This window comes from Agelaius tricolor, unplaced genomic scaffold (assembly GCF_023055355.1).
Source record: "Agelaius tricolor isolate 1412-34295 unplaced genomic scaffold, bAgeTri1.0.p SCAF_6, whole genome shotgun sequence".
NCBI lineage: Eukaryota > Metazoa > Chordata > Aves > Passeriformes > Icteridae > Agelaius > Agelaius tricolor.
The window spans coordinates 34,123,972-34,148,339 of NW_027269266.1; the positions used below are offsets into that span (position 1 = coordinate 34,123,972).

At 36.8% G+C, this 24,368-nt stretch overlaps 1 protein-coding gene across 7 annotated transcripts in view; it reads right to left on the reverse strand.

Moving 5' to 3' along the window:
• The window catches only part of TBC1D5 (TBC1 domain family member 5), a 318,058-nt gene that overhangs the window by 21,257 nt on the left and 272,433 nt on the right, over positions 1-24,368 (reverse strand). For 5 of the 7 annotated variants that reach the window (XM_071429303.1, XM_071429304.1, XM_071429306.1 and 2 more), the window contains 3 exons: positions 21,090-21,253; positions 7,437-7,469; positions 3,569-3,668 (listed from right to left, as the gene is read on the reverse strand). In XM_071429303.1, coding sequence (XP_071285404.1) covers positions 3,569-3,668; positions 7,437-7,469; positions 21,090-21,253 — 297 coding nt within the window. The remainder of the gene's footprint in view (positions 1-3,568; positions 3,669-7,436; positions 7,470-21,089; positions 21,254-24,368) is intronic. The other 2 variants (XM_071429307.1, XM_071429305.1) reach the window with 1 other exon arrangement.

Here is a 24,368-nt window from a genome sequence, read left to right on the forward strand (position 1 = left end):
GGAAGAAAAGTAAAGCTCTTTTAATGCACAACCCTAAGATGGAGAACAAGATCACAAAATGACTTTCCTCCATTTTAATAATGAACCCCCTATTTCTAATTTCTACCCATAGCACTAAGTAGCAATATTTCAGAACCATCATTCATTGCCATGGTAACATGCCCCGATATTACAAGCAGTTAATTATGTCGTTGCCATGTTGTAGACTGGGGGGTTTATTTACAGAAGGAGATAAACATTTAATGAAAGCATCTCTGAACATATGAACAAAATAAAAACTGCCATTCTGTCCCTCATACTCAAAACAGCATAGATAATTTTATGGTTATTTTGATAATTTCTCAGCTACAACACATCATCTCGGTAATGAAGTAACTGCATCTGACTGTCATCTGGATTTCCCTCATAAGGGAAAGAACCTGAGAAAAGACAGCCAAAAATCCTCAACTGTCTCATTATAAACCATGAGAAGAATATTCTGTAATTGTTTGATATTGTGATAATTTTGTGGCAAATGATCACTGGATATGCATTTTTATAAGCCCGAATTAACATTGTTTTGTTGTAACGTTACCTGCAAATGCAATGCATCCTACAAGAAAAAGACTATTGGTTGAGTAATAATGTCTGAAAAGGCAGGTTTACAGCATCAATCTAAAAAAAGGGAGGTTTTTAACAATAAGCACTTAATGAAATTTAAAAGGCAGGCCCAACTGCTTGACTGACGTATTCATAATTCACAGAAATGTTGTCTAACTCTTTGCTAAAAGAATTAGTTCTGTAAGACTCCCCAACTTTTATATATTTGCACGTTTTTATCAACAGTTTAGACAACCATTAAATATATGATGGTTATATCTGCAGTTAGAAGGGCAGAAGAAAACTGAGTACATCAGAGTTACCTGAATTATTCAGCTAAAATGCCAAATGGCAAGAAGTGAATTTTAATATTGTCAAATACAAGGAACACAGGCGGAAATAAACATTTCCTGATTTTACCCACAGGATAAATGCCTCTGTTTAGAAAGCTGTGATTCACTAAATTTTAAAGGTCATAACATATTATCACCTCAAACTATCACTGTATCAGAGAGCCCTAATGTGATGCTGCATTACAAATGTTTAAAAAGAGCAATGCCACAGGAGAGTAGAGAGATGACCTTCCCTGTGCTCAGTATCCACTTTCCTGGGCCCAGCGCTGGTACAGCATGTCCTGATACAATTAACCCACTTGAAAAGACATACAAAAATCCTGAAGAATTTAAAGGAAGACCACAAAAATGATCTGGTCTAAAAAGTAACTCACATAAAATAAAATGTAGTGTTCTACTAAGCGAAGACAGTGCTGAGAGATTACTTTATTGCTGCATATAGGTAAGTTAAATGAGGATTTTCAACTTTGTTATTAAAAATGCTACACGAGCCAATAGCTGGGTGATGAAGTCAGAAAAAATCAGCCCAAGAGGAAGAAATAATATCCTTGAAGTTAAGTGTTTGACAGTTTACAAGAGGAGTGATATAACTCATCTGCTCTGCAGTTTCTGAAACAAAGCCATTTTCATGGGTAAGTGGATACCTGGGGGACAATCAGATGTAGGAGCCCCTGCTAACTTTTCCCTTTAGAAATAACCAGATATGCTCTTGGGTTTTATTTTGCTGCCCTTCTCTGAAGCCCTGAGCAGTGTATGGACTCTGGAAATATTCCTCAGGGGGTGTTCTATGATGCACCAGAGAATTCATTTTCTAGCACAGCCTACTGGGATTTTCCACATCAGCAAGAATTGTGGTGGTTTTTTTTCCTCCTGCCTTCATGTGGATCATCTGCTGGCTGATTTGGGCATACCCAAACTCATAAATTTGCTACAAGTGTAGAGGCGGTGAAGGTTGGCGGTGTCTCTGTCTCTCTTGTGCTGTTTATCACTTGTAACTGTTAATCTCTATAGGATATAAACACACCAGTGTAAGACAAGTTTACAAAGTTAATAGTCCATGATGTTGACAAGACATGCAGGAATATTGTGAAGAAGTACAGGGAGTAGACATGGAAGAGACTAGGCTGGCAGGCTCTGAGAGTGTTGCAGGGGTGTCACAATATAGCCAGGACACCCCACAGCCAAAGCACTATGTGGGATGGCTTGCCTGGTCCTGTGAGGGTAACAAACCACTCCACAGTGCTTCTGGGAGACCACTGGCCCTAAATGCTTTTATTTCCAATATGTTTGGGAAAAAGAATTTAACTCCTAGATACAATCACAGATCATATGCTTTCAGTTCATGAATCCAGTGCTGAAAGGCAGACTGCTTCAAGGAGCTTTGTCTGGGTTTATTCTGATTCCTGGTGCAGCTATAGTTTGGTGAAATGTTTATGCTTGGAACTGATACCCTTGCTAAACACTCCTTGTCTTCTTTCCCAGAGGAAAGAAACTTCAGTTTTTCTTCTTGACACAGCAATCTTTTCCCCATCATTTCAGTAGCTAATAATTTATCCCTTTGCTTGCTTCTAATCTCATCATTAGTCATGTGCCTTCACAAAAGCAATACAATACATCAGACTAAAGCTGTCAGGGTTAGAGGTTTAGACTTGGCTTTTCAAGGCTGTAATTCCCAACTTTCAAGCAATACAATATTTATAACTTTTCCTAGCTTTGTAACAGTGGCTAGTAAAACACCCACATGAAAGAAAATACAATTATAATATGGTTATCACATTTGAACTTTCTGGCCTGACACACTTAGATACCACATGCTTAGTTCTACCTACTGAAATCTTCAACTTTAATTTATTTTGCTCAAATATTGCAGGCCATAAATAAATCTTAAAATTATTGCAGTTTTGCCCTGATTTCTCAACAATGGTGCTTTTTCACATAACTAAATATACCAACATTTAGAGTTCAGATCAACATCGTTTAAAACCACCACTTTTATCAAAACTTGGTTAAAAATATTTATGCTTGATGTGAGAAATTTTGTTTACTTTCTCTTGTAAGATTTGTCTTGGCAATATGTAGGCAGAATTTCAGACTGGAGTATTTGCAGATTCTGTTCCCAATGTTTTGACTTTTATCTTACTATATTTCTTCTGTTCTGAGAAAAATATCAAACTATCCAGCCTACAGTAACATTTTAACATATCAAAGGTAAGCGTAGATTATAAAAATGTTACATTTAATGGAAGTATATGAAAATTATACAACTATTACTACACACATCAAGTATCACTGTGGGACTGTTGAACTGCAAGTGGACTTCAAGTCTGTAAGTTCACATGGTTTGAGCTCCAACAAGTCTCTTATAATACAAGAAATCAAAGACATCTGTGCTAAAATGCCTCTACTTCTTATTAGTATCATCAGTGGCTATCCTACTCCCAAGTTTAAAAGTGTGACAGAATAAAGATACAGAGGCTGGCAGCATCTGATACAACAACTGAGTACATCAATTCAATCTTTATCATGGCTTATAAAATAATATGCACTGTACTACATAAATATTGTTTTAGTTCTAATACAAACACTGAAAGAGCCTTTGCAAAGATTTACAGGTTAATTCAAGGTAGTGCACTTACCAAGATGCGTGTTCATCATCTTTGCACAATATTTACACATGGCTTCCAAATCGTTTAGCTGTCCTTGTAGGAATGAAATCTGGGCCTCTAATTCCTCCTCCTACAATGAAGAGATTATTAGCATTAAAACCCCCAAAACTTCTATAATGCAGACTAGAAGTAGTAGGTTAATGCTTAGACCTCTTTTAACTTTTTCTATTCCTTTGTTCTTGGAAAATTTTGTCACCTCATGGAAATAGGGTTTGGTTTTAATCTCTCAGTGTTTAATAGTACTACTCTTTTTTTTTTTTCCTAAGGAATTAAATAAAAATCTATCTACATTGACCTCAGAAAGGTTAATGATTCAGGATTCTTTTATAGACCACCTACCTGGTTTCACTTGTGCAAACACAGTACCACAGCACTGGCTGAAAAAACTCAACAAATGTGAAAAACTTTAATTTCTTTTAGAGTCATTTCCTCAGCTATTCCTTCAAAACCCTTTTTTTATTTTGAATTTCAAGAGACATATTTCATGAGACCTAGGATTGCATCTCAAGGATGCATTACTGCCATATATTTTGGCACGCTTATTTTTGTAATCATCCATCATCTTCTATCTGTATTTAATCCCTACACTTGTCTTCACAGCCAACTTCACTTTTAGACACCATCATACTAAATATTTAAGTGAAAACTATTTTTAACACACATAGTATAAAGCAGTTACTCTAAATTATCAAGTTAAGGTTAAAAAAATATGCACCAAGTATAATTTAAAATAGGAATTAAAAAAATTGATTTTAAAGCCCAAGAGAAGCATTAGTACCCAGCTATGGATACATGCCCTGTCTAAGCAATGGGAACTACCTCAGCTAAGAATTCCTCTTTGAATGTGTTTGTTTGCTGGTTTACAAATCCATCCAGTCTTGACTTTGAAGACCATACTACAGAGGAAGGTCACCACTCCTTTGGAAAAATTCCTTCAAAGCTAAGTCATAAACAGTATTAAGCAGGCTTTTGTTTAAGTATGCAATTGAATTAAAGATACTTTCAGAGAAAGCCAAAGTAACTTTTAGCCTCCTGTTTTTCTTTGGAGCTTTGCAGTTCTATCACAGTCTTGTTTGATGGAGATCATGGAGCATTAGAGAGAGAATTACTTTTCAAATGAAAAAAACCCCAAAACTGATCAGCAAGTATAAATAGAATGAGTCAGTCTTGATTTAAAGGTATAAGTGATATTAATCTCCATCAGAAACAAAGTCAGAACCAAGTAAAGGAAACTTTGCACTAATATATCATAAATCCAAAAGCAATTGATGAATAAAAAGCAATGTAACTGTAGCATTATCACTTTATCACTTTTTGCCTACACGCCTTTTCCTTGCACCTAATAGATATGAAATATTTTTCCTTGCTATTTCTTTATGTTATGTACTCTCACCTTTTTCTTCTTATCCTCATACTTTGACCACTTAGACCTCAAAGGGATTTTTGCCAATTTAGAATTGCTGAGTGACCTCATTCAAAGTCTGCAGTTCTGTCACGGCCTGTACAAGCATATCTGCATTGACATTTCTATTCAAGAGATGTTCCTGCAGAGGACCTTTTCTAGTACAAACAGCTATTGACTGCAAGAAATAATCTACCATAAATTTTAAACTACCATTGGCACTGCAAGTGCAGCTGTAAGATAGGGAAAAGTGAAAATATTTGTGTATTCTACTATAAAATAACACAATCAAATTCTAAAATCATTAGCCAGTAATTGAACCCCAGTTTATCTCCTACAGGTGAATAAGAAAATTTAACTTCTTGTAATAAATATTTCCATGTCTCCTAGACTATTTTTTTAATTATTTGTAGTTGGGAACTGCAATAAATTGATCGTGAAATGCTTTTGGACAGCTGAATCCATCCAAACAGAGTCTGAAACTGACCTTTTCAGTTATACAACAGTACCTCTTCTCTTGGCAAGTGAGAGCAGCGCTGATTAAACTACATCCCCTGTTCTTTCCGCTCGCTAGGAACCAGCATGGGGAGGAGCAGTGTTCAGCTGACCCAGCAGGCACAAAGCAGGGAACTGTGGTCAGGGAGTCACAGACAGTGCAAGAGGTCTCCTTTCCAAGTGGGGAATCTTGCACAAGGCTAAATGAACTTTGTAGTTCCTCACTTATTTGGCAGCTGTGGGAAGGGCACCAAGGAGTGCAATGGGATGGGCAAACAGGCAAGACATTGAACTTGGCACTTGACAGACAAGAGACCCAGGGCTGTTTGCACAATTAGACAACACCCAAATGGTGATGACTTGCAACACGTAACCTCAACTTCTGCTGTCACCAGCGGTGCTGTAACAACCTCTGTGCACACTCTGAGAGTGAGATCCCTGACAGGGACTTTGCTCTGTTGTGGTTCCACAGCAGCAGGTGAGGAGTTGTAAGAAGAGGCAGGTGTGTTTATTGCATTGGGGTGATTGACAAGATTGACATTGATTGACAAGATCTTTCCAGGTGTAAAACTTTATGCAACAGAAAGGAAAGGTGCAACTGAGGCAAGATACAGTGGGAAGAAGGCATGCACTGATACGAGGGATGGAACTGTGAACTTGTGACTTCTGGCAGCAGAAGGGTAAGAACAAGCTCCCTCAGAGGAAGAATTCAGGCTGGACACTTTATCAGAGCACTACCAAGGGAAAGTGATGAGTGACAGTGTGTGGCTGGTGACTCTCCAAGCCTGACTTGTGACCTAGGGAGGTTTCTTGATTGTTTGGAGCCTTTCTTTGTGGTGTTACAAAAAACTGTTTGGGGTCACCTAATGTTCTGACTTTTTTCCTGCTTATTCATGCATTCACCAAAGACAGGGTCATGTGAAATCATTTTAGTTCAAAAGTGACTGTAGGGCTCCTGAGCAAGGGTGAAGGGGACAGGAACCCCTCTGGTGTTTCTCTTCAATCCTATGGAAAAAGGGAAAAGCCTGGAGAGCAGCAGGTGTACAAGGGAGCCCACATATGATTACATACTTGCTGGCATTAGCTGGGCTTCAACTATTTTGCTTGTGGCTCCCAGTATGATGAGGACAGACAACTTAGAGAACAGGTCTACCTGGCAAAGATGGGGAAGAAATCTTTGTGAACAGACTTGCTAATCTAGGGGGGAGGACTTTGCCACAATTCAGGGACCTAACCCAGATATACATGAAGAGCTGGCACATACAGACGGGGTAGGCAGAAGGTCCACTCGGCTAATTAACGAGCTTCTTAATGAACTGAAATGGGAAAAGCACATATGGAGGTGGAAATGGTGGAAATGGAGAGCACATGTGTGGAAACAATGGCAGGAAACAAAGGACAGGCACACAATCATTGTTTGGGCACATGAACAAAACTAGGAAGGACAAAACCCCATCTGGAGCAAAAATTAATGGGGGACATTAAGGGGTAACAAGAAGTAATCTTATACGTATGCAGAGTAGCAGAAGGAGATTCAAGGAAAATGGTCTATTGCTAACTAAGGGAGATAAGACAATGACACACGGTACAGAAAAGGCTGCAGCACTTGAATCCATTTTTGGAAGTCACTTAGGCCAACTCTCTTCCCAGACCCCCACATGTACTGTTTGGGGAGGAGAGGAATGGCTGTGGAGGGGGGAAGGGCATAAGATGGGGAATACCTGAAGAAGCAGTGTGTGTTCAAGCACATGGGACCACATGGGATACACTTATGGGAGCTGAAAAAACTGACAGGGTGATTGCAACACCACTGGCTACCACTTGTGAAAAATCACTGCTATTACAGAACATCCTTGATGATTGCAGAAAGGTTAATTTTACACACATACTAAACAAGAGTCAGGTGGGGTATCTAAGGAACTATACAATGGCTGGCCTCACCTTAGTCCTTGGAAAAATCGCGGAGCATGTCCTCTTGGAATCAATATCCAACATGTAAAGGACAAGACAATAATCAAGAAAAGTCAACAAGGATTTACCAAGAGCAAATCATGCTTGACCAACCTGGTTGCCCACTATGACAAAATGACTGAGCATGCAGATGAAGGGAGGGAAGTGAATGCAATGGAGTTTTACTGTAGTTAGGCTTTTGACACATTTCCAAAAGCGTTGTCACTTATAACATGATGAAGTATGGGCTTATTGAAAGGACTGTAGGTAGGCTGGATTGTTCAGAATCCCAAGCTTAAAGAACAGAGTCAATAGCTTGATGTCCAGTTGATGTTTGGAAATGAGTACAAACGGACTGTTATGAAGACACTGTTCAGTTTCTTCATCAATAGCTCGGATAAAGAGACAGAATGTACACTCAGTAGATTTTCAGATGATACAAAACTGGGAGGTGTGGCTGCTGTTCTGACTGGTGGAACTTCAACTCACAAACACCATGAGACACAGGAAGCCTAGGCAAGAGAAGCCTTTCTGAGGTTTCTGTTTTAGAAATTTTTGTAAGCGCAAAACAGGGAAGGAACTTTTTGTTTCAGATCTGCTGAAAAGGATATGGAGGCTACAGCGGCTGTTGAGCCACTAAGAGATAAGTTCTCTTATAATGAATAATGTAAACAGTTGCACTGAGCTACATTATGAGCAATGTGGTCAGCAGATCCAGGAAAGCCATTACACCCCTTTCTACTCAGTGCTTGTGAGCCCTTGCCTTTAATAACACTTTGGGCATGCAGTTCAAAGACATTGAAAACTGGAGAGGACCCAGTGCAGGGCTGCTGGGAAGCCTACAGGTCTGGAGGAGAGGCTGAAGGAGCAGTGCTTGTTTATCTTGGTGAAGAGGAGCTCAAGGGGTATCTACTGGGAGCCTGTAACTACAAGAAGTGACAAAGATGATGGACTCAAACTCTTCACAGATGATACAGAAGGCACTGTGGCCCCAAACTGCCCCTTGGAATGCTCAAATTGGTCATCAGGAAAATATTCTTCATTAGAGGAGCAGTGCAGCACTGGAAGAGATTACAGAGGAGGTAGATTCTATTTAAAGTCACTGACCTGACCCAGTGCTAGTGATTGTCTGTTCCAAGTAGCAGCTTAAGCAGAAGTCTCTTCTATACAACATTTCTAAGACTAATCTTTTCACAGTGCCTTTCAAAGATTGCTCTGTACAGGTAAGCCGCTAAATCATAAATCCCCTCAGGAAAAATGACCTTTTTCAGTATTCTAACATCAAATTTTTTAGCAGTATTAGATGAAACAACTGATTTATGGCCAGCATAGTGCAGATGCTCTCATACCCACTGCACTTTCCTCTAAGTGCAACTTTTCATTGTGCTAGCAAAATGAGTAGCCTGGATACCATTTTTATTTTGTGTACATATAGCAGTGTTGATTTGACCTCTCTTATGCATGAACAGAGACTTATAAATTCTTTGAACAGGCCAAACCTCAGTCAGGAGAAGTCCAGTAGGGTCTGGACCAACCTTTCAGCTGAAACTGCCCCTTCAGCTGGCCTGACACACACAGCACCTGAAACACGTGAATGATTCCAACTCATTCAACCAAAATACAAAATCAGTGTCAATTTACCAAACAACATGTTCTGTAAAGCTCAATATTTTCTAATACTGGGAGCTGCATTATGAGGAAGAGAAGCAAATCAAGCAGCAAATAAAACTAAGGAATCACTGCATCAGACATGGGAGACCAAGATCTGCAAATTGACATATGCAATCTTGCAGAAAAACAACTTAATACTTTCTGAAAATTCAGCTCCAGGGTTCTTAAAAAACTATGAAACACCTTCAACCTCGCAGATGATGTAGAACCTTACAGATAACCATTAACATCTGGAATTTAACAGGAGAATGAAAAGGAAGTAATTTATTTGTGATACTACATCGATTTACATTTCACTAACAATATTAAGCAGACTAGAATTTATGGATCCAGTCAAATCAAGATTCTATTTGAGTGCCTTCATATACACATCTCTTGACTATTTTCCTAGTTTTGCAAGATTGAATCTGCAAAAAACTTGACTTACATTTATGTTTCTCATATTTCTCTTTCTTCTTATCCACATATAGAACTTTGCTTATATTGTTACATTTCCTTTTTTTTCCTTTTGCCATGAGAACTAACTCCTTTATGATTAATTTTTTGACATTTCTTTGCTATTTCCCCTCCGTTCTATGCAGTTCTGGTACTCTCCATTTGTCCAAAGCTTGTTCTTTTGTTTTTTATTACCCTTCCTTTCATCTATCTTCTCACCTTTACAAAGAGAGCTATGGAAATAATTTTTTATATCCTTCCTTTTCTCCTGAGCTCATAATGAGATCAGCAATGCTTCCCCATGCCCCATTTTCCATCAAATTTTACTGCATCAGGAAAAAAAATGAAAAGTGGTCAGTATAGTAAAGAACAGAAACTTTTACACTTTTGGCATTGTAATCCTTTCCCTTTACAGCTCATGGCTTTACATGCTGCAATATGGTTTGCAGACATGGGTAGGGGCACTGGAATTTGGTATCCTTTACAAGGTCTGATGAACTACAGTTTTGGAAGGAAGCCACTCTTTCTTAAAATTGCTTTTATCAGTTTAAACAAATTTTCTCCCAAATATATGATGTGTAGAATTATGGAAAATGGATAAAAACAAACACGGAAAATCAGGACTGTAATGCCTTTCTTTCACAATACCATTTAGTTTTCAGTCTTGCTATTCAGGAGATGAAAGAAAAATTGTATTTTTGTGTGTTTAACCCAAGTAGAAAAGTCAACCAAAAGCAAACTCTGTTGTCAAAGCTTACAACAATGTATGTCCAAGCATTTCATTCATGAATGCTCAGAATGGCAGAATTCTATTCATCTTAAATTTGAATCCTGAATAAGAATTAACTTGGCAGCACCATCAAGTGCTAAGTGCTGTGGAAAAGAAACTATCTTCAAAGAAAAGAGTATTTAAAGGTATTTTAGGTATTTAAGCACTAATGCTGAAATTTAAAACATAAAAAAAACCCCAAACCAGTGACAGAACTGAGCTGGCAGAAAAGCTCAGTCTTCCTGGGGTCTGTTCTGATGCCGGTCAATAATGGGTTGGGTGAAATGTGGAGAAAACAGAATGTCATGACATAAACATGGAACAGTACTGCCCAGAATACTCTTCCAGACAATACAGATTTGGACAGCAGTGATGTCCTGAGCTCGAGGTGGTGTGGGATTTTTTTTGTTTGCTTGTTTGTTTTTTCCTGTAGTTAATAGCTACTTTTCTTATATTAAATTGCCCAGTCACATTTTCAGTTTTTTCAGTATTCACAGTAAGAGCACTCAGGAAACATCCCATAGCTCTTGGCAAATTGGCAGGGCAAATTAGAAAATAATTTTGATGAGGTTTCAAAACATTTAGAGGAAAATAATGGGAAAAACGAGATTGATATATGGAAATCCTAAAGTTAGGAACTCACTAAGAGTCTTACCAGTACTGACATTCTTATTCATAAATTATACACAGAGTATACTTTTTAGATGTCAGTAGCAGTTTACAAGTCAAACAAGACTCAGATGTGAGGCATAAATTGCTTTCTCATTTAATTTTAAGCAAATTCCCCTGAAGTCAAAAGCAGTGGTTACTCCTTCCATTTTGTGGGAGTTTCACTTATTTAATTTTCTAATCCAAGAATTAAATACAAGATTTAACCTTATAATCTTGAATCTCTGACAGTTGAATGTTGGTTGACACCCCCATAATTTTTTTATATTCTGTGCCAGCCACAGAATAGTGTACAGCATATGGTGACATTTAAACCAGAAACCCCTGTTTCTGAGCACTGAATTAAATACAGTGGAACTTCACCCAAGCTTTTAATTTATTTTATTTATGAATTTAACCTGTTATTAAACTGTATCACTCACAGTCCCAAGGCCTTGCTCTGCTGGGTGCTGTACAAACATAAAGACAAATCCCACTTCTCTGAAGGACTTCATGGTGTAAGCCAAGAGACAACAGATGGCTGGAGACACACATATGGGGAGGACATGGAAACAATATGGCTATATTAGTCAGTCTTCTAGACATGGCTTCAGCATGGAGCCAAACTCTTGTTGATGAAAAGGTAGAATTTTTGAGAGAGTTTTCATAAAGCATTTATTTTGCAGATGTTTAGAGAAAGTTTCTTCTGTGTGAAAAGGGCTGTGAAATGATTAGATAAAAGTGCACCAACCACATCAGAATCAGAAGTGAAATGTATCTTGTTACTTTTATATTGAAAATTTTGGCATTTGTGATATTTTTGCACAAAATGAAATTTTGTGAATATTAATATATTATCCAGGGAGGACATAAAGAATTTCAGATACTGCCTTCATGTACTAATTCCTGCAGAAGTAGAGGTTAAGTATTGATTTCCTGTGCTGAACCATTGTTTGACAGTATTTATCTATGTGCTAATTGAAATATCCCCACACTTAATATATTTCCAAATAACTCATGTTTTGTGTTCTTTACATTTTCACAACTGCCTAGTTTTTTATTATTTTGAATATGCTTTCATAAATGTTAAACATTTTAAGCACAGTACTTTCAGCTAAGTTCTACAAGCTTGTGTTTTGTTCCTTTATACTGCATGTGCAGCAAACATGAACCCTGTTTTTATTTTATACCTTTAACTCCTGCTTATGCTTTTTTTTTACACCATTTTAACTCAGACTGCTATTCCATTGTGGTATGAGATAGTTTAAGTAGGAATGTCTTTCTTCCCTTTTTTCTTATATTTTCTTCAAAATTTCTTTTAATTTCACTAGTGTTGTGCAGTGCTAGTAAGCACAGTTGCTTAGACTTTATAGTTTCTGATAGTTACATACCTATTTCAGTGCTTTTCTAGATCAAAACCCTTAAAGCACAAACAGCTTCTCTGTCATATTAGAGAAACCTTTTATTTTTAATCTCTTTTCTCCTTTGACTTATTATTTTGACCTGTTGCTTTCCAATTTTGCTTTCTGGTAGTACTGTATATCTCAAAATATATCAGAGGACATCTGAGTAAGCACAAATGAATTAGGCAAACAGTAATCCAAGAAGTCCAGGTTCCAAACTTAGTGCTATCAAAGTTAAAACATTTCAGGGTACAATGCAACATCTTCTGCTCAAAGGAGTAAATTCAGCAGAGCAATTATCTGTTTTAGAAATGGAAACAGAACTGTCACTGCCAAATCTTTCGTGAACAAACATTTGTGGAAACCCTCTGAAAGGGGTGGGGGAAACACAGCTGAGAAAAAATAAGAAAATAAAACAAAAAAAATGAAGGAAAGGTCAACAAAATATCCACTGTACCTCCAAGGAGCCGAGCTAAATCAGGTTATGTACCAACACAACAACAACAACAAATTATTTGGTTCAGAGGGATCAGATTGAAAACAATGATCAAAGACAAGAAAGGAATTTTATAATACAGATAAAAATGTTCAAGTAGAATGAGACCAAGACAAACTTGGCAATAAATTAAAATGCTAGCAGGCATTCACCTGCAAAGGCACATATTTTTGGCATTAATACAATCCTTACTTCCTGTGTGTGCTCTTTTAAACAACACAGTAAGGGATTGCATCTCATGATGCTTCAACAAGCTATGCACACATAAACAGAACCAAAAAATTATAATAAAGGAATAAAAGAATAAGAATTTCTGTATAAGAATTTCTGCCTTCAAAATAGAGACCAAGCCCCAACAAAACTGAAAGGGGCTGCAACTTGGATCCTGTATAACTAATAACCCAGGAAGTCTCTTCCAACATCCAAATTTCTAGCATTCTAGAGTTAGCATTTGTTGAGGACACCCACACTTTCAAAAAGCAAGAAAAATTATTATTTTACTGCATTATGCGTCTGTAGCTTTTTTGAAATATAAGAAACAAGAATTTGTGGTCAATTATTTCTCTTCCAAAGTGGAATAACTATCCTCTTCCTTGCCTCCTAGTTTTAGTAGTTTACATGTTCATTGATTATTCTTTACATATAAACAGTATTTATTTACCATCCATATTTATTTATAAAGTCTACTAAGATTGGTGAACTTGAGGCAAAATAGCTATTTTATTGCATTGATGTATGATTATCAATTAATTTGATTTGCTGTCTCTTTAAAAAAAGCTAAAACTATATAGAAATTTGGAAGAAAATGAAAGGGGGTGCCTCAGAGAATCTCCCTACAACCTGAAAGATATATTTAATTTCAATTAAAGTCCTGAAAATAGCTGAAACTCTGTCTAACAGCTTCTAATCACCAGGTCCTGCTGTTGAATTTCCATCTTAAACAGTTCAAAGTCAATTTGCCAGCTCAGTTTCCACATCCCACCTTGCCTGGAGATGTTAGTGGCAGAGGACCATGGGCTTGGGAATTTTCCAAAGCAGCTCCCACTGTTGAACCTATTCTTGGAACAAGTTCCAGGTGCACCAGCCTCACTGTTCAGAGCTAGAAACCAGCAACTGTACTACTGGAGTATGAGAAGAATTGTTTTCATCTAACCTGGCTACATTTTCCTCTTAAAAATATTCTGCTTCTGTGGTCAGACAATTTTTCCTTAGCAGGAAGATGGGGAAGGATAAATACGACTAATGGAGAAAGCTCCTGCCCAGAGACAAAAAAAGCGGGGATGGAAAGAAGTCTCTTTTGCAAACAGACACAAGACATGGGGGACTTATCTACCTGCTGCTTGCACAAGTCCACCTGCTGGCACTGCGCTCTGGGACTGCCAAGAGACAGTTTAAAAATGAAACCCATTAAAAATCAGCAAGATCCATGGAAATGCAAAAAGTTGGGCATAACTCGTTGTGGATGGGTAGGCACTGAACAGCTGAGTATGTATGAATAGGTGGTATTCCACTTGGTAAGGGAATAGATAAGAAGAGAAAGAGCTGTAGGGTACTAGAAATTATCCATTTGAACAGGAATGCTGATAAAAGGCTTCTCTCACTGCTGCTGTTGAGATTGTTGACTTAAGAATATTGGAAAATTTCTTCATAAATAATAAAAGGCATACATTAATTTAGATGGTATGGCTGTAAGCATTTTGGAAATAGTTATAAATAAACACAGAGGCAAATGAGAATCCCATATCTTCCATTATGTTTCACTATGACATCTGAGGGACTTTCTGCCCATGTTACACACATTGCTGGCCTTTAAGACTGCATAAGTCCACTGTGGCAAATGTAAGAGAAATGAGAAAGGGAAACACTAACATATTTACTTGAACCTTACTGAAAGAGTTGATAAGTTGTTACGTACTTACATAATTATGCTTCTTGATTTTGCTGCCTGAATAAGCTTTTTAATACACACAGTTCAACATAAACAGTCCTTTATGAAGGCCTCCCAAAGCACACCCTTTGTTAAGCTCATACTTGTTTAAATTCTTTTTAAGCATGAGTTGCAAAAATAGTTTCACTAAATCTTCCTCTGGTTAGGCTGGATGTATTTGATCTTTGCTATGATTCCTAACATGACTGAGGATGTAGACCAGAGGAGGATTATTTATTTAAGGGTTTTAGAATCTCTAATTTTTCAGAGTTTAAGGAAGGTAAAACTTAAGTATAGTGATTATGTAGGGGCTATAAATATACACCACTTATACCACATTGTTAAAATAACAGAAGTACAAGTCTTGTTGTTTTCATAGGGAATTGTTTGATTTAACAAAACACAGACAAAAATAAGAATCAAGCTATTAAATGCATAGCCACAACCTATTCCAGTGGGGAAGAAAATCTTCCAAACACAGAAACCTTTTCCGCCCAAAAAACTCCCAAATAAAACAACAGCCTGGTTTAGAGGCATGTGTCTCATCCACATCCATGTTTTTGTTGAGAGTTCAGTGCAGGTCTCTCAGCTCTGCACAGAAATGGACAGTAATTTCATGCTGTTATCTTAAAAGAGCAGGATGAAGAGACGGAATTCGCACTGAAAAGGAAAATGGGGCAGCTCAAGCTACCAACACAGAATTTCTCATATGTTTTTCTTTCCCACTGGAATGCTGAAACATTAACTTCATGATTAATTTATGGAAAGAGGATGGACAGAGCAAGTCCTGTACCTCTGCTGGTACCATGATTGCTGTGAAGTGTCACACTTGTGTCCTCAATCACTTTGATCCTTTTGTAAACATTGATGATGGTCTCATCCATTCACAATTTTTGTAATTTTAAAATTCTTTCTGACAGTTTCAAAGTGCTGCCCAATAATTTTTAATGTTCTTACTGCCTTTTTTCAAGCAGCATCATTCTGCTTCTGTGCAGAAGTTACTGGAAAATATTATTCACCTACATGTATCTGAATCTTTTGTACCAGAGAAAGATAAGTTTGCACTGACATTTTTAAAATATTCCAAATGGCCCCACAGGTCTGTTCTCTATATGTGTTTATTGCTTGTAATATGACAGAAAAAGCACTGCAGAGCCTCTTGGGTTTTTTATTCATTTTTTTTCCTAAGCAATTAACTTCCTGTTTTTATCACAGTACAGTTTCTTTTCCCTGAAATGAATCACTCCAAAAAAGATAAGGAGCTCTAGGATTCAAAGCTGCCACTCATGCATACAGCTGTTGCTTTACTAAATTATAAGAAACTTGCAAGTATTTCAAATAGAAACTATAAAAGGCAATTTATTTTTTCTTCTACTGTTTTCAGCTCTTTAATTTGAGTTACAGGATGTCATGTAAGCTAGAGGAAGGCAACCGAGAAAAGAACCATAGTTCCAAAATATCTCAGAGGTTTTTCTATGAACTCTGTTCATGTGACCTGTCAGCATCTGAAATTTAATATTATTTTCATCTAACCCTAAAATTAGACAGGCACTGGAATATTAAATAAGTTGCATTTTTTTTTCTGTCAGAATTGGCCTGTCACATTAGAATAAGGAAGACATATGTCCTCCACTATAAACTACAGTCAAAACATTAAGGCACTAAAGTATTTTAAACTTAATGGCATTGAGAGTAATCAACATGTCTTTAACCTCAGGCATAACAAATCCAATATACTGATCAAGAATTGGCTGATGTACACAGACTAACTTATTCTGGGCACATTTTATGATGCTTAACAAAAAAAGGACATTTCATCATAGCATTTGTACTTCCAAATAAATGTTTGGCATTGGTAAGTCTGAACTCACAAGTATTTTGCTTAAAACATTCTAAAAAAAGTAAAAAAGTAACAGTGAGGGAAAAGATATATGGTAATAAAAACCATCTCCAAGATGTGTACCATGCACAAAAGGCATGCTCTTGCTCAGAGGAATTTTTGCATACATGGTTTTTTTGTGTGGTTTTCTAGTATTTATCTTCTTATCTTGTTGGTTTTCATATACCACCTCTACTTGTATGCTTAAACTGAGGCTCTTAAATCACTTAAGCAGATGCCTATTTAATTGAAAATAATGGCATACATTAATTTTCTAACCTGTAGGGGTACTCATAACTAACTCCAAATCAGTCAGACTAGCAACGTAAATTACAGACAGTAACAGTTGTTTATACACGCTTGTGGGGACAATAGCATATGTTGTCAAATTTGATTTAATTAAAAAGTCTGTGCCATCAGAACCAGCATAATGCATGACACTTCTGTTCAGGATATTTTTGTGAAGAAATGAGGATTCTGACTGACCATGTTTGCAAATTATTTTAGTAAAGAAAATAAACTGCTCCAGATTTTCCTTAGAAATGTTTCCTTCTTGGGAACTTTTTAACTAATGTATTTTCCAAATGGGTAATTTGATTTTTCTTAAGTTGAAACCTTTTATGTAGAAATTTACTTATTAAAACACAAAGTTTTTCCAAATCAAAACTCTATTTTCAGTCAAATCCACATTTTCCTAATTTTTTTTTTTTTTTTTGTTTTAAAGAAAGTTTTAAAAATGTTTATATTGTTTGACTCAGAAGTTTCCTCTCTGGCACATCTCTATGTCTGAAAGCAATTTACACAATATTCTGCCAGAAACTGGGATCAGCCAACCATATTTGCCAGAATCAATGTCTAAGCAGTTTTGCTATTTGCTAAAAAGAGGGGTAGACTTTCTTTAATGATTTATGAGTCATAAATGAAACATAATGAGAAATAAATGGACCACAAATTCACCTTTTTTCACAACTCCACCGAAAAGTAGAGGGCAGTAGGCATGCTGGGAGAGGGAATTTTGTAGGATTTTATTTCAGCAAGACTGAGCCATTCAGAAGATAGTGGGCACTACAGTGCATTGCAGGTTAAAAATTCCTGTATTTGTTTACAGGAAGACAGCTCCAGAAACTGCTGCTTAAGTTATTCCTGTCAGAAAGCCACAAAGGATACAAAGGAGCAGGGAACCTCTCAACGCTGGGCACAAAACAGGCTTCCAAACCCTTTTGGTGGACCTCACATTAACATACAGCTTTGTGCCACTCAACAGTAATGTCAAAAACATCAGCATGCCATGGGCTGCCAAAACATGAACTGATATTGTGCATTCACCCCTGAGGCTCTAGATTCATTTCATTTCAAACAGGGGACATCTGTTTCTGGTAACAGAAATAAATCACTCCACTGATCTTTGCATCTGAGGGGAAATAAATACGTAGAAGAATAAATACAACCCAAATGTTACTAACTTTTAGAAAGCCTTAGTATGAGAAATGGACACATTTTAGTCCTGGAGGCAATGAAACAAGTTAAGGAACAATTTTGATTCCAACTCTCACAGATAAAGCTCAATTTGTTGGACTGGCTTTAGGAAAGAAAGAATTTAGACATGTCACATTCCTCTGTGAGTGTTTATGCTCTCACAGAATCCCAGAACGGCTGAGGTTGAAAGGGATCTCAGAAGCTCATCTTGCCTAAGCCCACGCTCAAGAAGGGCCACCAAGCATAGCTGGCTGCCTAGGATTAGTGTCCAGATGGCTTCTGAATATCTCCAAGCATGGAGAGTCTACAATCTGCCTGGGCAACCTATGCCAGAGCTCAGCTGCTCTCAAGAGAAATAAAAAGTTTCCTTGATGATCAGACGGAGCCTCTTGTGTTGCAGCTGGTGCCCATTGCCTCTGGTCCTGTCACTGGGCACCACTGAAAAGAGCCTGGCTCTGTTCTCTTTATAGCCTCCCTCCAGATACTGATACACACAGGAGAGATCCCCTCTGAGCCTTCTCTTTTCTAGGCTGATCAGTCCCAGCTCGCTCAGCCCTTCCACAGAGGAGAGATGCTCCAGCCCCTTCATCACCTTTGTGGCCCTTTGCTGGACTTCCTGCAGTATGCCCAAATCTCTCTTGTGCTGGGGAGCCCAGCACTGGACACAGCACTCCAGGTGGCAATCTGTGACAATGACATTCCTGTCCATCCCATGACACCATTACAGTAATGTCCTCTGGTCTGTCAAAATCACTTATTTTAACTGCATGTTAAAGGATATATTTTTATGTATGCATTTGATTTCCACTTTGCTTGGAAAAAGAGTGTATTAGAGATACAAGGATGAAAAGAAAATGGATTATCTTTCATCTGCCACACCAAGAATAACTGATTTTAAAGCCATCTTTTTATGAAGAGATTGATGCATGGCAATGCTTCAACAAAGGTAATTTCCCTAATACTTAACAACATAATTTGTATAATTATAAGATTAAAAATGTAAAGCAGTTCAGTTTGATAAATAAAACAATGTGGATCCATTATATTTTCAAGCCTTGTGCTTCCAGAAAACAGCTGTAGATGAAGCAATTGTTCAACTTGAGACTACTGATGCAACTACTTTGGGACCTCAAGAAAAACTCTTTGGGGTCTTCTACTCTATGTGGAAAATGAAGTACCATGAAATTTACAGGAAAAGAAAAACCAACATTTTTTTGTGCAACAGACAATAGATTTAAACAAAGCTTTTGCTCTTGGATCTGCTACAAATTCTGTTTGCCTATATTAAGGGTCAGTCCAAAACTGAACCCAAGGAAATGGATTTTGATAACCTAAAACCTTTTCCAGCTATTTAATCATAAAATGCTAAAATATAAATGACATATCACAGTTTAAAGAATTATTTTGGAAATTTATGCCCTGATTTATCATGATTAACAATCCACTAAAAATTATCATAATGACAACAAATCTGTTATAATGCATAATTCTTTATCCAAAATTCTTCATGAAAGCACTAATATAATAGCCCAAATTTGGGCTATTATTTACCTGAAAGAAACACGTTACTAATAAATGGATTTTAACTAAGTATGAATATATAATGGTAAATTCTCCTGTCTTCTACTAGAGAACTAAGGAGGAATTATTCTTCAACTCTACTGGTGGAAAACCCCCAAGTTCTGATCTGGATAAAAGTTGCAAATGAAAGCTGTATTTAGATCTTGTTAAGCCACATAAAAAGAAAAGTTCAATACTGCTGTATTTATTTTTCTTCAACTCACGAGGACAAGCAGAAAGAAATTAAATTGTTGTTTTAGCTTTAAATTAAATTCAACATGTTTTAAATGGTCAGAAACCAAAATTATAGCTTCTTGTTGACTAACCACAAAACACAGCTTTTCTTTAGACAGCAGTAAAACATTTGGAACAAGAATTAAACACTCTCATTCAGTGAACAAAAACTGAACAAAGTTGCACAAAGTTGTGCATTTCATTAGAATGTTTTGAATATCAAACTGAAAACATGATGTGACTATTAATAAAGATTCTTCTGTTTAGAGTAAAAAGCACTGAGAAGTTCAGATGAAATTTCAGTGCAATCTGAACACCTGAAGAATGCTGTAATAGAAATTTGGCTATTACAATTCCTACATGTTGAAATCAATAGGCAGTTATATGAGCCTACATTTCTGAAAAAAGAATTGAGAAAACCACTGCGCCCTCACCTTACAAAAAATACAACTTATTACATCTACTATGTAACTGTTTTCTAGTCAGCAGAGAGACAAAGGGAAATATGTATAGAGAATAAACAAAAATCCTCATGTTCCATGGCATACCTAGTTTATTGAAGTAGTGCTCCTAAAATATCTTGGATGGGATGAGAATTTCTTTGGAACGTACCCATGATAAGAGCTGATTTTCTTGGATGAGAACAATCTGTTTAAATACTAGCTTCTTGTGACCAAATGGAAGGTCAGAGCTGCACAAGAAATAGAACTGTGACTGCAGACTACAGATGCTACAGACACTGGGAAACCTCTAATGTATTAAGGAATTTCAGGGACAACAGATGGACATGTTTGGATCTGCTGAGCATTCAAGCTTCCCACTGAACTGTTTATTAACTTCAGCAAAAGTCTAAGAAAGCAAAAAATCTTACAGGACTTCTCTCGTCTTTCTCAGAGGCAACAGGCACTTGCACAGTTTCATTTCAGGCAGGGTAAGGGGATGGAAGCCATTATGGGGTGGAAGCCATAGTGGAGATGTCACTCAACACAAAAAGTGGAAATGGCTTATTTCTGCTTTGGCCATTAATGCGTGCTTAGGGAAACATTTCCAAGTGCAAGTGCCCAATGTATGGAAGAAATGAGTGTCTCTAACGAGTAAGTTAATGCAGTGTGACATTAAAATAGTTCAAAAATTAAAAGAACCCACCGACTCTTTTCTGCTCATAGTTTTGCTTTGGGAACGAGAGCGGGAGATGGTGCTGAAAAAGGAATCCTTTTTTGAGGCAGACAAAGGTGGAGATCCTGTAAATTCACGTCCTCCAGACAAGCTCTCTATGCTTGGAGACGAACTGATGTTTTTTGAACTTTGGCCTGTAAAGCAAGTATAAAAAAACCCAAACAGTTAATCAATGGGCATTTCCTTTTTCCCACAAATACTTCCTTGTCTCAACTGACATTGACTGAGAGTCACAGACAGCCCAACATAGAATGAAATGTTGAAGTGTGTCAGCATGCACTGAGAGATTGAAGGACTGTTCTCACATGGAACTTAATTTCTGTATGAGAGAACACAAAATCTTTGTGTATATATAGATATATATACACAAACATACACTATCTAGTACACAGCTGTATCTATATATATGCTAAATGATGTGTGCGTATATATACACACACACACATATATATATAAAAATAAATATCACCTCATTATATGCCTGCTAATATATCCACAGACTGAGGAACTTCAAGCCCTGTGTGGCAAAATGAGCAAAGTACCATCTCATAAAACTAAAAAAAAAATAAATCTGATATCATCAACACTACAATGGAAATAGTTTTTTCCAACTATAAAGCTTGGCAAAGAATGTTAACAAGAACTTCAGATTCCAAAAGTGGGTTGGAACACTGAAGATCTAGATCACAATATTTAGACTTGAAGCAGGAAAAAAAGGAAGTTAAGTTTGGAAATAAACATAAGCTCTCATGCTTCAAATTTTAAGGCCATCACCACCTAACAGCCACTTTGATGAAGTCTACTTAATAGTTACCTCTTGTCATTTCATGGAGCTTTTGAAATGAATCCAGCATTGTCCACTATCATAGTGAAGACAGGTAGGGAGAGGCCTGGGCTGGATCACCATGGCAGTGTATGCATCAGGCAGCCTCTGATAAGGCTAGTTTTCTTCTAGTTGAGGCTTACAAAGTGTTTTCAAACATTTAAATCAAAATTTTGTTTTCATTTGTTCCAGGAGGAAAAAAACTCCAGTATGTCAGTTTTCATCAAATTTCATTAGAAAAATGTTGCCTTAGGACAGATGCTAGTTTAAAAAAATCTTTTTATCATGTGTATGATGAAGTCAAGCTCAAATGACTCCATGAAATTGCAGAGTTTTCCATTCCGGGAAAAAGTTAAATAGCACAAAAAGCTAATGCTCAAGAATTCTCCCTGTCTCTTGTTTGATGGCTATTCTGATGAGAGGGTTTATGTTTCCCTCTTTCCTTTCTTCTTTTTTTGGTATGCTTTCATGTTACCACCTATAGCATTAAGTATGATTCTCTGCAATCAAATCTTTCACAGTTTCTTAAGGGAATAAATACAGATTTATTTGAAATATACTTTTTGGAAGGAGACTGTTAAATGCAAAGAGACTGAACTAGCAAAGAACAAAACATTACGTGTGAATAAACAGACCTTAAATGACAAAACCCAAGAAAGGATCTGGGTTTAACATGCTGAACATTTTCTAGACGAAAACTCATATAAATTGCTTCCCATCTTGTCCTTCATTCTCTGTTGCTTTTTTCTGCTCACTTCCCCCACAACCCTCCTACATTTTATGCTCTGTTTCTGTGGACCTTCCTGTCTGCCTCCATCTCTTCTTCAGATCCCTCCATACTGCCTCTTCTGCAACTTCTTATTCTAACTTATTTCTTTACATATTTTTTTACTTCCCACCAACTTCATTCAACTGGATTTTTCTGTTTCTTCACAGTCCTCCTCCAGGCACTTACTACCTACCATCTAGTCTGAGAAGCTTCCTTAAAAGTGCATGAGACTGATGCTCTTGTAGATCTCACTTAACTTCTGCCTTCCCATTTTATAGAAAAATGGGATATGCATAAATCATGTGCACTGTAAATAATTCTGGAGATGAAAAAGGAAAAAAGACTGCATGGCAAACAGCAGAAATTATTCAGTTGCAAGGAAATTTTTAGAAATTTTCTAATTTTCGGATAAAATCATGTCACTTGGCAACATTGTTATCCTTATAGTTGCCTTTATGTAAGAAAAAAGACTTTTTATGCATTTCATAGTGGCAAATGGAAGTGTGCTTTTGAAGTAGGTAAACTTAAAAATAGTTTTGGAACAGATGGAATCACATATTTTAGCAAATAAAGCATTTATAAAAGCAATTCACAAAGCAAGAGAAGCCAATATAAATGCTAAACGTAAGAAAAAAGTATTTGGTGGACAGAGTAAAGTGCAACAGAAAAATATTTACTAAGTATATATCATATTAAATAGCCTCTCTTTACCATCCTAGTAATAAGAAGATATATTCCGTATAGGGTGAAGATTAAAAAAACAAACAAAAAACTTAAACAATGAGCAATGTATATTTTTCACATATGCTTCACTGTATGGCCTGGACTTAACACAATTCACCTGTAAATAAGCAGATTATGTGATCAAAATTAACAGATAATATTGAGAGAAGAACACTTTAAATATATTTGAGGAACCCACAAACATGAAATAATACATCTTGGTAAAACAATGGAAAAAAATGAAGTATGAAGTTTTTTTTTTTTCTATAATCTGTCTTACAGCTCTAAGAAAAAAAAAGTCAAAAATATAGTAAGAAAATGAAAAGACAGAGAAGTGTCCTCATGGCCACTGCAAACAGCTACACTTCAAAAGATGGATCACAGTTCAGAGGAACAGAATATGCAACTACTTGCATAACCAAACAAGATTTTGTGGACAGAATAATACAAGTGTCCTAAAAAGGAATTTGCTCAAATAACATCAAGAGCTTTGAACACTTTGGTTCTCATGGCCTTAAATTATATAATGAAAATAAAAAATAAGAGCAATACAAGATCTAGTTAAACTAAGACAGAGATACAGTAAAGTAGAAGTGATAAAAATACTGCATCTGTATGTTTGATACCCAAGTAAGAAGAAAGGTTAGGATGCACCTGATCCTTCTGCATGAACAAGCAAATCTGGGGAAATTATTATTAGGAAACACTATTTTTTTTATTTTGCATCCAACCCTGTGAACAGTGCTGTGACATGGATTATCTGGGGATATAATTGAGAATTAAGACAGAAAGAACAGCACTTATGAATAACTACAGTGTGCTGCAACTCATAAAGCAGGAACCTTGGATTGTGATAGTCTTTTCTAATTTCCAGAGGAGTCATGGTTTTTACAACTGTAAATATGAAAGCTGAAAGACAGGTCACACCAATCAT